Source organism: Ursus maritimus, unplaced genomic scaffold (genome assembly GCF_017311325.1).
Source record: "Ursus maritimus isolate PB19 unplaced genomic scaffold, ASM1731132v1 scaffold_2, whole genome shotgun sequence".
Lineage (NCBI taxonomy): Eukaryota > Metazoa > Chordata > Mammalia > Carnivora > Ursidae > Ursus > Ursus maritimus.
The window spans coordinates 68,932,242-68,948,155 of NW_024424452.1; the positions used below are offsets into that span (position 1 = coordinate 68,932,242).

The window sequence follows — 15,914 nt, forward strand, 5'->3', positions numbered from 1 at the left end:
CCCCAGACTTAATCTGTGTTTCTAAATCGAACAGCCATGTATTTCCTATTGTTAGTTAATATCATAAGCCAACCTGCAGGTCACGGTTATTTATTTCTTACCAGATGTTTTTTCATCCTTCAGGAAACGATGCCCCCACCCACACATACTGCATTTTCTGGCCACCACCTGCCATTTGTTGGTTTCACATATACTAGTAGCTGGTAAGTTGGAAAAGTTAACATAATTTGGACAACTTAAAGCAAATTAAGATGAATTGAAGTTTTAAAAAAATACATGAGAGAGCCTTGTAAGTGAAGACAATTTTAAAATAGAGGCTGAAGCTACTGCTGGAAAAAGTTAGATGTCCTGTAACGAATAGAACCTAGGAGAATCTTAAGTCAGTTTGGAGGAGAGAGAGATTTCAGAATCTTCCTCTCGGCAGTGGGGCAGGAATCAGAAGAGTCCCTTGCGTTTGAACAAATACGATCCAGGTGCCAAGCTCCAGGACCAGTCATCCATCTTAGCCCTGTTTTCATGGACCGGGTCCTGGTCCTCCTTCTCCAGTGTAAGCGGAGTGTGATTACATTCACTCCTTGTGTGCCCCCCTCAATTCCTTGACTGCCTCCTGTTCTCCTGCGTGGTTTTGCTGAGTTGACATCATCATTACAGTCCAAGTTTCTGCCTGTACCCGTGCCGTTCACAGCGTCCAGAGAAAAGCACCTGACCATTCTCACTGGTCTCACCTTCCACGGTGATGATTACCAACCTCCAGGACCCTTCTTGCTGCCTGTGCCTGCTCTTCCGCTCTCCCCTGATGAGCTCACTTCCTCCTGCACGGACAGGTTGAGGCAGACAGTTCTCACACGCTCTTCTGCGTGGTCCCACCTGCCCCCCTCTGCCCTGAGCGCTTGCCTGTGCGGATGAACGGTGGGGTCTCCCATTCCACCCTGTCTCATGTCTGCTCTCATCTTGTGCATCCCAGCTCCTTCCCATCACAGCACCTCCGTCTCTGACCTTCCAGGGCACTTGCCTGACTTCTCACCTTTCTGGCCAATCCTTCTCTGTCTCTGCAGTTGATGCCTACTGATCTCCTGATCTCCTGGGGCCCCACGGCTTCATCTTGGGAACTTTTCCCCGTATACTGTAGTGCACTCCCCGATATTTGCTGGTGACTCCCGAATGTGAGACCCCTCTGCTCTCTCCTGCTTAAAATCTCTCCGAACCCCTACATCAGATGTTCGCAATCTTGGCTCTTAGATTTCTCTGAACCCGTCTGAGGGGTCCTGCTAAAAGATAAGTCAGAACATGTCACTCCCCTGTTCAGGACCCATCCCCACTGTCCCCCAACTCCAGTGGCTCATCTTAATCCCAGTCAACATTCTTACAAGACCCTGCATGACTGGCTCACTTTCTCTTTCCCGCTACTTTTAACCTGGCCGACTCTGCTCCAGCCACACACTGCTCCTTTCTGGCCTGGGACAGTGCCAGACCTACTCCTTTCTCAGCGCTCTTGCACTTCTGTTCACCTGCCTGGACTGCTCTTCCCTCCCGGTTACTCCCTCTGGACTTTATTCAGAGTTCCTCTCTGAGTGATAGCCTCCTGGCCACTTTGTCTAGATTTTTATGTCTTCCCCCTCGGTACTTCGCCCTCCCCTTTCCTGCTTGATGTTTTCTCCTTAGCATTCAGCATTGCCTAATGCCCTGAATATTGCATTTCCTTATCTCATTTGTTTCCGTCTCCATCACGGGAACAGAAGCTCTTCATGGGCAAGTGTCAGTTTTGCTCACTGCTAAATGTCTAACACTTCAAATATTTTTCGCTAAGTTATATTGAATTAAAGGAAGCATTTCACTTTTGAGTCCAAATTCTGATGAAGAGGACCGTGGTCTGTACTTTGACTATTGTTGCACTTATGTGGTCACCTTGTGTTCACTAAACATCATTTTGTAAGTTGTGGTTATTGAAATTCAAGATAATTGGAACTATTTCTCATTTTTAAAAAATGCTTCTAAAAACAGGTTTGTGTTGAGATTTGCAAACAGTGTGTTTTACCGCCACCCTAGACGGCTAACTGTAGCTAGATATCAAAATCCATGTTTTTAAAGGACAACTGCAGAAGGCTCTTTGTTTCTTCAAACTTTCTTTTCCGCATGACCTCATGTTTTTCTGTTTCTTCAGTGTTCTTTCCGATCGGAGCTGTTTACGGGTCACAGCGGGTCCCACGTCCCTGGACCTTGATGTCAGTGTCCAGAGGACTCTCGACAACAACCTGGCGACCGAGGCGTATGAGAGGAGAATCAAGCGCCTCGAGCAGGAGAAGCTTGAGCTGAGTAGAAAGCTTCAAGGTAAATATATATTAACGATGGTATCTTCCCTTTTGGAGTTGGACTCAGAGTTTGAAGAACTGTTATTATGAGGGGTCGTTTTATCTTGAAAAGAAATTTTTGTATGAAGGGGAAAAAGTCCAGTTGAAGACTCCTTTGCGGAATACAGAATGATACTGTTTATGTAGACTCAGGAGGTAAACAGCACCCCCGACGTAGCGTTCGTCTCCCCCCCGCCCCGGGTTCGTATGTGCGCCCGTGAACTCATCTGGGGAGAAGGAAACGGGGCTGCTCAAGGGAAAGGAGCCCTTCCCATCCCACTGTAGCGCTCGGGATCGCTGTCCTATTTTCTCAGCCTTGAAAGTGTGACTTCCTGGCAAACTGTCCTCTTCTGCATCACTCCTGTCATGATACTTGGTGACTATAAAATGCAGGTTGGCAAACCTCTTACTGTTCTGACTTCTCGGTCTCTGGATTCTTACACGTCCAATGATCTTGTCCTCCGCCCGACCTCATCCAGCTCCATTGTTGAGACTACAGTATCCAGAATTCTTTACAAATCTCAGTTTCTTTTTTTAAAGTCTTTTTTTTCTTTTTAAGATTTTATTTATTTATTTGTCAGAGAAAGAGAGCATGTGCAGGGAGAACAGCAGGCAGAGGGAGAAGCAGGCTCCCTGCCAAGCAGGGAGCCTGATGCAGGGCTTGATCCTAGGACCCTGGGATCATGACCTGAGCCGAAGGCAGACACTTAATCAACTGAGCCACCCAGGTGCCCCTAATCTCAATTTCAAGCAAATCCTGCATCATCTCCTGTTCGTAGTGGTCTAGTTCACTCCCTCTGGTGCCTCCCACGTTCCTTCTGTTCCACCATTACCTGCAGCTCTATCCCCCTCACCCTGTGCCTTGTACCCTCCGTCCTTCCGTGGTCAGTCGTAATCAGACCCTTAACTTGGATCCTCACATCTGTTGCTCTGACTTCTGTCTGCCACACTCCCTTGCGGGAACCCCAGCCCTGTTGACCTGCATTCCGTCTGCGACTGTGTGGCTGAAGGTAACGGACTTAGGACAAGCAGGGTGCTGATTGATCCCACCTGAGATTCATGAGCACAGATCTCAAGTCCATGGGCTGGCTGTCCAGCAGTCCTGCTTCCCAGGCTGCAGCTTCTCACCTGTCAGCATCTGACCCACTTGGCCATTCCCCCTCCTGACAGCTCTTTCTTCTTTTGGCTTCTGGGACTCATGAATCTCCTAGTTTTCTTTTTCCTCATAAACCAGTTATGGTTTATTCTGTCTCACTTCCTGAGTTCTCCTGAACTCTTTGACCCGTGAATGTCAGGGTCCCCCAGAGCAGTCCAGGCTCTTAGGTGCTTGAAACTACAACCTTCCAGGCATCTTTAAGTCTTTCCCTTCTGTCACACCTCCCATCTCGCCCATCAGCAAACCCGGGCAGCTCTGCCATCACAGAAGATCCAGAGTCCCATCCCCACTCACTGTGCGGCCATCACCCCATTCACGTCACCACCACCATCACCCGCCTTCTTGTAACCGCTTTCTAGCTGCTTTCCCCGCCTTACCTCGGCCCCTCCACCCCCACTGTTCCTTCTGTCTCTGGCCACCCTGGGCTCCCTGGTGTTCTTTCCACAAACCAGGCATGTCCCCACTTCAGGGCCTTTGCATCTGCATCTGCCCTGCCTTAAATTTTCTTCCTTTGGTGTTCACATGACTCATTCCCTTACCTCCTTCAGGTTTCTACTTGAGTGTTACCTTGAAATGATACCTTTCCTGACCGCTGTGTTTAAAACCTAACCTTGCTGTATCTCCAGCACTTACTATCCCTCTTTCCAGATTTATTTTCTCCAGAATAGAGGACATAACATACAATTTATTTTATTTACTCCTTTTGTGAATGAAGGAATGTATGTATAAATAATCAAATAGCTTGTAACTGTTAAGAGAGAAGGAAGCGAAGTTTTACAACAATAAAATGTTGCTGTTATACTTTTAGAGACTCAGTAGAGAAAAAAACTACAGACATCAATAAAACAGACTTTTCTATTTCTCAATAAGTTGCTAAGATCTCTGCATGTGGATTACTACTTCTTTGTGATGCAAGTTGTTTGAGTTTTTATATTTACCGTATATCATTGTATAAATTTAAGATGTACACCTTGTTAATTTGATACGTTTGTATACTGTAATAAGACTGTTGTAGTGATGTTTAGTACTTCTGGCATATATGTATAATAATTCACGGCATCGTTATCTGTATTTATGACACTGTGCATTAGATCTCTGTGACTTAGTTCTACTTGTTGCGAGTTGGTACCTTAAACAGCATCAGTCTCTGGCCTCGACTCCTGCCCCATCCCCTGATAATTACAGTGTTACTCTCTGTTTTTCATGAGTTTGTCTTTTTTAGATCTCACATATAAGTGATACCATATAGTGCTTGTCTTTCTCCGTCTGACTGTCGTGTGCTCAAGGTCCACCCATCCGTGTTGTCACAAATGGCAGGGAACTCTCCTTTCTCGTGGCTGAATTATTCAGCCTGTACCCCGTCTTTTTTACCCATTCATCCATTGATGAGCCTTTAGGTTGTTTCCATATCTTGGTTCCAGTGAATAATGCTTCAGTAAACATGGGGGCTCACGTATCTCTTCGAAATCCCGTTTCATTTCCTTTGAGTATGTAGCCAGACGTGGAATTGCTAGATGGTCTGCCAGATCGATTTTTAATTTTTTGAGGAAACTTCATAACGTTTTCAATCATGGTTGGACACGTTTACATTCCCACCGACTGTGTGCAAGGGTTCCCTTTTCACTCCATTCCTGTTGTCTCTTGTCTTCTTCTTGATAGCCATTCTGACAGTTTGAGCATCGTGACATTGCAGTGTTGATTTGCATTTCCCTGATGATGAGTGATGTTAAGCATCTTTTCATGTGCCTGTTGGCCATTTTGAAGTACTTTTTTGAAAAGCCTCTATTTAGTTCTTCCGTCCTTTTTAAAATTGGATTGTTTTTTGTCATTAAGTTGTATGAGTTCTTACATATTTTGAATATTAGCCCCTTATCCAATATATTGCTTGCAGAAGTTTTCTCCCATTCTGTAGGTTGTCTTTTCATTTTGCTAGTGGTTTCTTTTGCCTTACAGAAAGAAGCTTTTAAGTTTGATGTAGTCCCCTTTGTTGATTTTAGCTTTTGTTGTTTGTGCTTTTGGCATCATATCCAAAATATCATTGCCAAGACCCGTGTCTGGGAGCTTCTAACCTATGTGTTCTTCTTGAAACTTGCTATCAGGTCTTATGTTTAAGTCTTTGATCTATTTTGAGTTAATTTTTGTGAGTGGCATGAGAGGGGCCCACTTTCATTGTCCTGCATGTGTTTATCCAGTTTTGCCAGCACCATTTGTTGGAGAGACTGTCCTTTCTCCATTGGGTGTTCTTGGCTCCCTTGTTGAATACTAGTTGACCATATATGCCAGGATTTGATCCTGGGCTCTCTGTGTTGTTCTGTTGGTCTGCATGTCTGTTTTTGTGCCAGTAATATTGTTTTCATTACTGTAGCTTTGTAGTATAGTTTGAAATTAGGAAGCGTGATGCCGCTAGCTCTGTTCTTTTTATCAGGACTGCTCTGTCTTTTCAGGATCTTTTGTGATTCCACAACAAGTTTTAGGATTGTTTCTTCTATTTCTGTGAAGAATCCCTTGGGTGTTTTGATGGATATTAGGTTAAATCTGTATGTGGCTTTGGGTAGTATAAGCACTTTAACGATATTAATTCTTCTGATCCATGAATATGCAATAGTTTTCCATTTGTGTCATCTTCAGTTTTTTCAGCAAACTCTTATAATTTCCGTTGTATAGATCTTTCCCTTACTTGGTTAAATTTTTTCTTGAGTGTTTTATTGTTTTTGATGCTGTTGTGAATGGGATACTTTTCTTTTTCAGATGTTTCATCATGACTGTAAAGGAATACAACAGATTTATATGTGTTGATTTTGAATCCTACAACTTTACTGAATTTGTTAATCAGTTCCAGCAGTTTTATCTTGGTTTGCTCTTTGGGATTATATAAAATCATATCAACAAGTAGCACCAATTTTACTGTCTTGCTGATTTGGCTGCCTTTTATTTCTTTGTCTCGCCTGACTGCTCAGCTAAGACTTCCAGTACTATATTGAGTAGGAGTGGAAAGAGTGGGCACCCTTGTCTTTTCTCTGATCTTAGATGAAAAGATTTCAGTTTTTCTCCATTGAGTGTGAGGTTAGCTGTTGGTTTGTTGCAAATCGCCTTTATTTTGTTGAGGTATGTTCCTTTTATATCCAATCGGTGAAGGGTTTTTATCATGAAAGGATGTTGCATTTTTTTCAGATGCTTTTGTTGTGTCTGTTGAGATGATCGTGTGATTTTTTTTAGTCGTTCATTTTATTGGGGTGATGTTTTACATTTATTGATTTGCGTATGTTGGACCATCCTTGCATCCCAGGGATAAATCCCACTTTGTCATGGTATATAATCCTATGTAGGTGTTCTTGAATTCAGCTTGCCAGTATTTTAATGAGAATGTTTGCATCTGTATTCATCAGGGACGTTGGTCTATAGTTTTCTTGTGGTTGTCTTCTCTGCTTTTAGTATCAAGGTAATGCTGGCCTTATGGAATGAGTCTGGAAGTGTTCCTTCCTCCTCATTATTTTGAAGAGGTTGAGGAGGATTGTTGTTAATTTTTCTTAAAATGTTTGGTAGAGGGGCGCCTGGGTGGCACAGCAGTTAAGCGTCTGCCTTCGGCTCAGGGCGTGATCCCGGCGTTATGGGATCGAGCCCCACATCAGGCTCTTCCGCTATGAGCCTGCTTCTTCCTCTCCCACTCCCCCTGCTTGTGTTCCCTCTCTCGCTGGCTGTCTCTGTCTCTGTCGAATAAATAAATAAAATCTTTAAACAAATTTTTAAAAAATGTTTGGTAGAATTCACCGGTGAAGCTGTCAGTTCCTAAGGATTTCTGTGTTGGGAGGTTTTTGATTACTGATTCAATCCCGTTGCTCGTTATTGGTCTGTTCAGACTTTCTGTCTCTTTTTGATTCAGTCTTGGTGGGTTGTGTGTTTCTAGAAATGTATCCATCTCTTCTAGGTTATGTAAGTTCCTGGCCTATAATTGTTCATAGTGGTCCAGTATGATCTGATATATTTCTGTAGTGTCAGTTGTAATGTCTTTCATTTTAAATTTTATTTGAGTCTCTTCTTTTTTTCTTAGTGTAAAGGTTTGTCAATGTGGTTTATCTTTTCAAAGAACCAGCTCTTGGTTTCTTTGATCTTCTCTGTTGTTTTTCTGGTCTCTGTTTCATTTGTTTCTGCTCTGAACCTTATTTTTTCCTCTCATCTAACTTTGGGGTTAATTTGTTATTTTTCTTAAAGTTCCTTGAAGTATAAATTAGGTCATTTGAAATCTTTCTAATTTCTCAGAATGTACATTTGTTGCTATAAACTTTCTCTCAGAGCTGCTTTAATCCATCCATTCCACAAATTTGATATGTTGTATTTTCATTTTCATTTGTTTTAAGAAGTTCGATTTCTTTTTTGATTTCTTCTTTGACCCCGTGGTTGTTCAAAATTATTTAATTTCCACATATTTATAGATCTTCTCACTTTCCTCTTGTTAATTTCTAATTTCATACCATCCTGGTCAGAAAAGATGGTATAATTTCTTCTTAAATTTTCTAACATTTGTTTTATGTCGTCTCATATGATCTGTCCTGGAGAATGTCCTGTGTGCACTTGGTGGTGGATGGAATGTTCTGTAATGTCTGTTCCAAGTCCATTTGTTCTGAAGTAGGGATCGATTGCAACATTTCCTTGCTGATTTTCTGTCTGGACGGTTCATCCATTGCTAATAGTGGAGAAGTGAAACCACCTACCGTTATCATACTGTCTTGTTTCTTCTTTAAGATCTGTTAGTTTTTGCTGAATATATTCAAGTGCTTGGTGTTAGCAGCATGTATTTACAATTATTATATCTTCTTAATGCATTGACCCCTTTATCATTATATAGTGATCTTTGACTCGTTTCCGTTTCTGGTTTGAAGTCTATTTTGTCTGATGTAATTATGGCTATTCCCACTTTGTTTTGGTTTTCGTTAGCTTGGATGCTTGGAATCTTACCTTCCATTCCTTCACTTTGAGACTGTGTGTATCTTCCGAGTGATGAGTCTCCTTTAGGCAGCATATACTTGGGTCTTGTTTTTTTGTTTTTGATTTTTAGAGAGTGTGTGCACGTGCACAAGCAAGGGGAGGGGAAGGGTAGAGGGAGAGAATCTTGAGGGGGCTCCACGCCCAGCACAGGGCTCCATCTCATGACCCTGAGATCATGACCTGAGCCCAAATCAAGAGTCAGATGCTTCACCATCTGAACCACCCAGGCACCCCTTGTTTTTGTTTTTGTTTTTAGTCCATCCAGGCACTCTGCCTTTTTATTGGTGAGGTCAGTCCGTTTACGTTTGGGGTGATTATTGATATTTAAGCGCTTACTACTGCCAATTTATCTTTTGCCTTCTGGTTATTTTGTCTCCATTGTTTCTTTTAACTTTTGTTTCTCTCTACCTTTGCCAGTTGGTGGTTTTCCGTGGTGATTTGCTCCTTCTCCCTTTTTTATGTTTTGTGTCTCTGCCCTTGATTTTTGCCATGTGGTGAGCATGAGGTTAGTATAAAAGTCTCCTAGATAAACTTGTCCTTTCTCTGCTGATGGCAGCTTACCTTCATTCACCTATAAAGTTTCCATCCTTTTACGACTTCCCTTTATATTTCTGGTGTCACAAATTATCTCTTTTTTGCTATGAATTTGTTACCAAATTGTAGTACAGTTATTTTTAATATCACTTTCCTTTAACATTTATGCTGCAGTTAAGTATGCAACGTTATTCTGAAATAAAGTTACAGTTCTCTAATTCGAATGTCTTGTTTAAAATCTTAATCAGAATTTTGTGTGCTTTCATTTTTTCATTTCAGTTTTAAGAGCTCCTTTCAGTAAGGCACGTCTGGTGGTGGCGCACTCCTTCAGCTACTGTCTGTCTTGGAAAGCCTTTATCTCTTCTTCATATCAGAAGTATAGCTTTGCTGGATAGAATATTCTTGGCTGATGGTTTTTATCTGTCAGTACTTTGGGTATATCACCCCACTCTCCTGGGCTGTAGTTTCTCCCGGGAAATCTGCTGATACCCTGGTGGGTGTGGGTGACATCCTTTACCCCCTGGGTGCCTTTAAAATTCTTTACCGTGGACTCTTGACAGTTTCATTATAAGGTGTGTTAGTGGAGGTCTTTTTACATTGAGATAGAAGGTGTTCTATTCAGCTGTGTGGACTTGTATGTCCAGTTCCCTCCCCAGTTTTGGGAAGTTCTCAACTATTATTTCTTTAAATAAATTACCCCCCCCCATGGTATCCCCATTTTCCTTATGTTTGCTTGTCTAATGGAGTATGATAACTCTTGTAGCATTTTTTCACTTTTTAAAAATCTCCATTCTCTCTCCTCTCCCACCCAAATCATTTCTAGATTCCCACCCTCCAAATCGAGTATTCTGTCTTCCATCCGATCTGCTGTTTCCAGTGCTTTCCAATGCACTGAAGAGGACTCATATATTGAGTCCTTCAGCTCCAGAATTTTTGCTTCTCTCTCATAATTTCAACCTCTTTCATTAATTTTATTCCTGAGTTCATTGAATTGCCTTTCTGAGTTTTCTTGTAGCTCATTGAATTGCTTCATAACCACTATTTTGTATCTTTCATCAGTGAGAACACAGTGTTTTGTGTCTTTGAGTTTGGTTGCTGCAGAATAGGCCTTTTCTTTTTGTGAAACCCTACTATTGTGATTTTTTTCATAGTGTGTCATGGAATGTACCTCTGCTGTCACATCTGAAGTAGCAAACACCTTTCCTGCTTAGGTAAGCTTTTGTTTCCTTGGATTCTAAGGGTTCAGTAGGTTGTCAATCAGAAGCCTTTCTTTTGTTTTCCAAAAGATGGCGCTGTAGCACAAGATTTTGGCTTCTCCTGGTGCTCTAACTGGGAAAGGAGCTAGGACAAGGCTGGTTTGCAGTTTTCATTGGACTCAACTTACCTCCGGTTTCAAATATCACAAAGCAAGATCTACACAGAGCCTGACTGGGGCTCTCTCTTCCTCACTCCGTCAACTGTCCGAGATTTATTCGGCGCTTAAGCTTCCTTCCTTGTGCCGTTTCTATATCTGGCAAATGTGTTGAGTGGGAGATTGGCCATGTATTTGAGACAGACTCTTTTCCTTGGGCAAGACTTTTTTTCTGAAATACTCTAATACTTTCAGTCTGAGTTTTAGAAGCTGCTAACTTCCCCTGTAGTCTCCAGGTACAACAAATGCACTACGACGAAAGTAGCACCACATATTTAGGTATCTCGAGGTTTCCAAATTGTTTCCGCAGCCCCACCCATTCTCCGGAAGTTGTCATGTGTTTTCACTCCAGAGTGATATCCTTCAATTTAGGGCAACCTGGAGCCTAAGCCGGCTCACAGAGCCGGGTAAAATTCAGAAGTCAGAGGCAGTTGCCAGTCTTCTCGCCTCAGAATGGCTCGTGCCTCTGTTTTATTGTACTTAGTCCTATTTGCTTTCTCAGATACGTGATTTCTGCAAAAATAAGATTTTTGCAAGTTACATATTTTTACTTTTTGCAGCAGGAGTGAGAGACCTGGTGCTTCCTACTCCTTCCTATTCTGAATGAGAAATTCCTGTATACCAGGCTTTTTTGATGTTTTTAATTATCTAACATGTTCTTAGAAACTATCGTTATGTGTGATTGGTATCATTTGCACCAGGCAAGCGCAATGAAAATGTGGGATCATTGCCTTTTTGTATTAACGCCTGTTTCATGCAGTGGCATAGGTTTACATCAGGCTGTTTCATCCATTTATCAGCTATTTCTTGAACACTGATGACCCAGGACCTGTTGTGCACATGACTGGGGATGTAACAGTGAGCAGAACATGAGAAAAATACTTGCCGTGCAGCGCTTACTTTGAGGAGACCAGTGCAAAATCAGATACAAAGCAGGGTCATCAGCTGAGAATGAGGAAGGTGAAGAGTGTAATAGATGTTTGACAAGAAAAAGAATATGTGAAATGGTCAGCTTAGAGAAGAGGAAATGGTCTAGAGACACAGCTAAGGACTGCCAGTCATCACCAACTGTTCGATGTCAGTAGACATGAATTTGAAGAAACTGTTTTCTTCAGCTACGTTGTCAGCTTCCAGGGTGGGAGCACAAGTAGGAGAATCAGAGTCAGCCAAGACAGGGGTTTTCTAGGGTGGGCGTATTGGAGGAGAGGAGGGCAGAGAGATGGAAGGTGTGTGCAGAGCTGTCCATTGTAGTGATGGACCATGGAACCCAACCTGGGTAAATAAGGAAGAAAAGGGGAAAACTGAATAGCATTAGGACAGTGGATTTGATGTCTTGGTGGGAATGAGCATCATTGAAGTGGTGCCTGGATTGAGCACACTGTAAAGATGAGAGAGAATGGTGTACTTGAAATCAAGATTTGAGAGGTCATACAGTTACTAAAGAACGGAAAAGTGTACAGTAGCATTTCTCAGTAGGCGAACTACTGGCGTTTGGGGCAGGGCGATTCTCTGATGTGGGAGACTTTCACATTCTGTAAGATACTGAGCTTTCTTGGTCCCCAGACACTAAATACCTTTAGCCATCTCCTAGCTATACCTGTGTCAGCACCTCCCGCTCCCTGCTGTATGCACACCTATTCATTTCTAAGCTCAGACGAGGTGAGACCACAGGTCTAGGGTGTGACTGGTAGATTTCATGATTTTGCTGGAGACCAGCTAGGTTGTTTTGGGCTGCAAATGATAGAATTCTTAAATAATACAGATTTATTATCTCATGTAGGAAGTCAGAAGTAGACCATTTCAGTGCTGATAGTGGGGTTAGCTTCTCTCTGATTTTCATGCCTTTCCTCTCATGATTCTACTATACTCCCAAAATTCCAGATCATGTCTGGACACATGTGGCGACCAAAAGAAGGCTCGCTTCCTTTCATCCATCTCTCACTCTGTGGGAGACTTACACCTTTCCAGGAAGCCCCCTAGTGGACATCTTCTCAAGGAACTGTTAGTTCTCGCCAGGTCACACCCCTAATTCTTAACCTGTACTGGCAGCATAGAGTGGGTCCCCCACCTCTGATTAAACCACCTTCAGTTTCGGTTGGCCTGTCTTGTCAGTGCACATTGTAGTCTGATACCTGAATTCGGTTCACAAGCAAGAGGGTAAAAAGCCCCACCCGTGTCTGCATGGGGGATTTGTATGCCCGAGAAGCCAGAGTGTTGCGTGGATTGTCTGTTTTTGGTGTTAAAGTCACTAAGAATAATAAAAAGGGTTGTAATGAAAGAAGGGCAGTGAACAATGTGTGAAATTGTTAGCCAAAGACAGAATAAGCAAGACAATGGATATTCAGCAGACAAGTAATGGGCATTTTAGCAGACTGGGATTTACAGGGTGGACAGAGGGAGCAAAGCAGAGCTAGGACACCTACCCGCCTCCACACCCTGCAGGATGTGGAGTCTAGGAGGAAAAGGAACTGTTAGTAGTATCCACTGGCTATTTTTATATCTCCCTTTTTCTGCTCTTCACTTAGGTATCTTTCTAATACATATATATATTTTTTTGAGAAAGAGAGCATGCATGCACTTGTGTGCCTGTGGTGGGGGAAGGGGCAGACGGAGAGGGAGAGAGAATCTTAAGTAGACTCAGCACTGAGCATGGAGCCCTGCACGGGCCAGGCTTGATCTCACCACCCTGAGGTCACGACCTGAGCCACAATCAGGAGTTGGTCACTTAACTTACTGAGCCACCCAGGCGCCCCCTTAGATATCTTTTAAAAACAAATAAAGGATGTTCTTTTAAAAATATTAAGTACAAATGCATTGATATTTACGATGTTTTGAACTGGAAAAGTATACGAAGTACTTACTCAATGTAGAAGATCATGATTGGATGCACGATAGGCACATCTTACACCTTTAATTCAAATTAACCAGTGTTTATGCATATGAAGATCATGATCCTATTCTCCGTACAGATGGCGATAATTAATTAGAAAGTCTCCCTCTTCTGAAGGCCACAGTATTTTGGAGCTCGTGTGTGTGTGTGTGTGTGTGTGTGTGTATCTTTGCTCCCTCTGTCCATCCTATAAATCCCAGTCTACTAAAATGCCCTTTACTTGTCTGCTGGAGTTACGTGTGATATGTATATGTGTGTGTGTGAGTATATACATATGTATATACACCTATGTGAGTGTGTATATATATTATACATATTATATACATACACACGCATAAAATATACACACATATATGTACATACGCACATATATAAAACATATGTTATACATATAAGTAATATGGCATATAAACAATAATATGTTACATAAGGCAATATATAAATAATATAAGTAGTATAAAGCAATCAGCAATGATTTGTACTAACCAGAAATTATGCTGAGATACTTACTATTGCAAACCCTCCATAAGATAGCACAATAACTATTCTAGGACCAGGGTGGTTTCATTTCTGATAAAATGCTTTAAAGTTTTCTTTGTTTCCATATCTTCTGATAATATCTGGGAATAAACCTCAGTAGAGTTAATGTTTCTTAAATACCTTGCATCTTCTGATTAGAACCTCAAGAATAATAATCTCTATTTTAACTAAATCAATGAGCCGAAGTCATCTGTAAGTGGGTGGGCTTCAACTTTCATACATAAAATTTGGGGACCAGCATTTCTATGTATTGTATTCACTTGACCCTTGAAACAGTGCGGATTTGAACTGGGTGGGTCCTGTGGATTTTTTTTTTTTTTTATAAATACAGTACAGCCGATGTGTTTTTTCTTCCTTATGATTTTCTCAGTAACATTTCCTTCTTTTCAGCTTATCTGGTTGTAAGAATACAGTGTATAATACATAGAGCATACAAAGTATTATCAATCAACTGTATCTGGTCTACAGGAAGCTTTCAGTAGTTGTTTTGGGGTCAGAAGTTATATACAGATTTTCACCTGCATGGGGACGCTCAGTGCCCCTAAACACCCCACCCCTGCACTGTTTATGGTTGACTATTAAATCTCTAAACCACCCTTAACACACCAGACTCTGTTTTTAATGCATCATCTGACCCAGGAAGTTTTTGGGGTTATCATATGATGACACTTCCTGCTAGGATGAACGGGGGCTGAATGGTCGTTGGCTCAGTGGTAGAATGCACCAGCCGTGTTTGAAATGGATAATCTCACAAGTTAGTAGGCAGATCCTTTCCTACATCTGTTATACTTTTAAAGAATCATGCATTGGAGTTTTGAGATTTAATTGTGATGTGTTTACATGCTTTTTGTCGATGGGTAGATGTTTTGATCAGAATTATATAAAGATTTCTCTAGAAAGAAATATATTGCTCATGGTTTTAAAAATATAAAATGTGGCCTTATTACTCATTTTTTTCTTTTATTCTCTTTTTTTAAGAGTCAACACAGACTGTTCAGGCTCTACAGTATTCAACTGTTGACGGTCCACTGACAGCAAGCAAAGATTTAGAAATAAAAACCTTAAAAGAAGAAATTGAAAAACTAAGGAAACAAGTAAGAGGTAAATTTCTGATTCACTATTAATTCAGTTTAGTAGATTTTTTAAAAAATGTTTGAGTGCCTGTCATGTGTTATGTGAGCTCCGTGGCCGTGAGGGAAGGGCAAGTAAGAATGGTTTCTGCTTGGGGTGCCTCGTGGCTCAGTCAGTGAAGCGTCCGACTCTCGATCTCAGCTTAGGTCATGATCTCACGGTCATGAGTTTGAGCCCTGTCAGGCTCCATGCTCAGTGGGGAGTTTGCTTGAGATTCTCCTTCTCCCTCTGTCCTTCCGCCCCCTACCCCCGCACGTGCAACTGTCTCTCTCTCTCTCTCTCAAAAAAAAAAAAAAAAAAAAAAGTTTCTGCTTCCAAGGAGCTCACATTTTGGTATGGTGAAAAAACAGATTTGCAATACAGTGGAGAGGCTGTGAGAAAAAGAAGCATGGGTCATTTAGGAGGGGCACCTAACCACGGTTTAAGTTAACAAAGATTGATGTTTTTGGAAGAACCTGTTAGTTTGCGATGTTTCGTTGGAATCTTTCTGGCTGAGCATATATAGGAAAAGGGGAAAGAGTGTTAGGAGTGAGGAAGAAGGACCGTGTGGACAAGGGTACCACATGTATGCAAACACAGAGGCATGTGAAAATTTATTTTCTCCATAACAATTCCTTTCGGCCTGTTGATGAGATTTAATTAAAATTAACTTGGACAGCTGTTGATATGCCTATTATATCCATTCATGCATTTATTCTGTTCATTCAACAAATATTTATTGGGCACCTACTCTGTACCAGGTGGTGTTTTAGGCTCTTGGGATGCAGTACCAAACAAAATTAATAAAATCTTTGTTTTGCTGGGGGGGAAGGCACACAACAGACAAAATAACTATATAACTTTGTAAATGATACAGTATGTTAGAAGGCGGTAAGTACTTAAACACAGAGCAGAATGAGGAGAATGGGTCAGAAGTACAGG

The 15,914-nt window shown here is 41.7% G+C and overlaps 1 protein-coding gene across 7 annotated transcripts in view; it reads left to right on the plus strand.

Moving 5' to 3' along the window:
• The window catches only part of CDC42BPA (CDC42 binding protein kinase alpha), a 308,490-nt gene that overhangs the window by 156,708 nt on the left and 135,868 nt on the right, over positions 1 to 15,914 (plus strand). For all 7 annotated transcript variants that reach the window (XM_040636100.1, XM_040636097.1, XM_040636098.1 and 4 more), the window contains exons 9-11: positions 124 to 203; positions 2,162 to 2,328; positions 14,841 to 14,963. In XM_040636100.1, the coding sequence (XP_040492034.1) occupies positions 124 to 203; positions 2,162 to 2,328; positions 14,841 to 14,963 (370 nt within the window). The remainder of the gene's footprint in view (positions 1 to 123; positions 204 to 2,161; positions 2,329 to 14,840; positions 14,964 to 15,914) is intronic.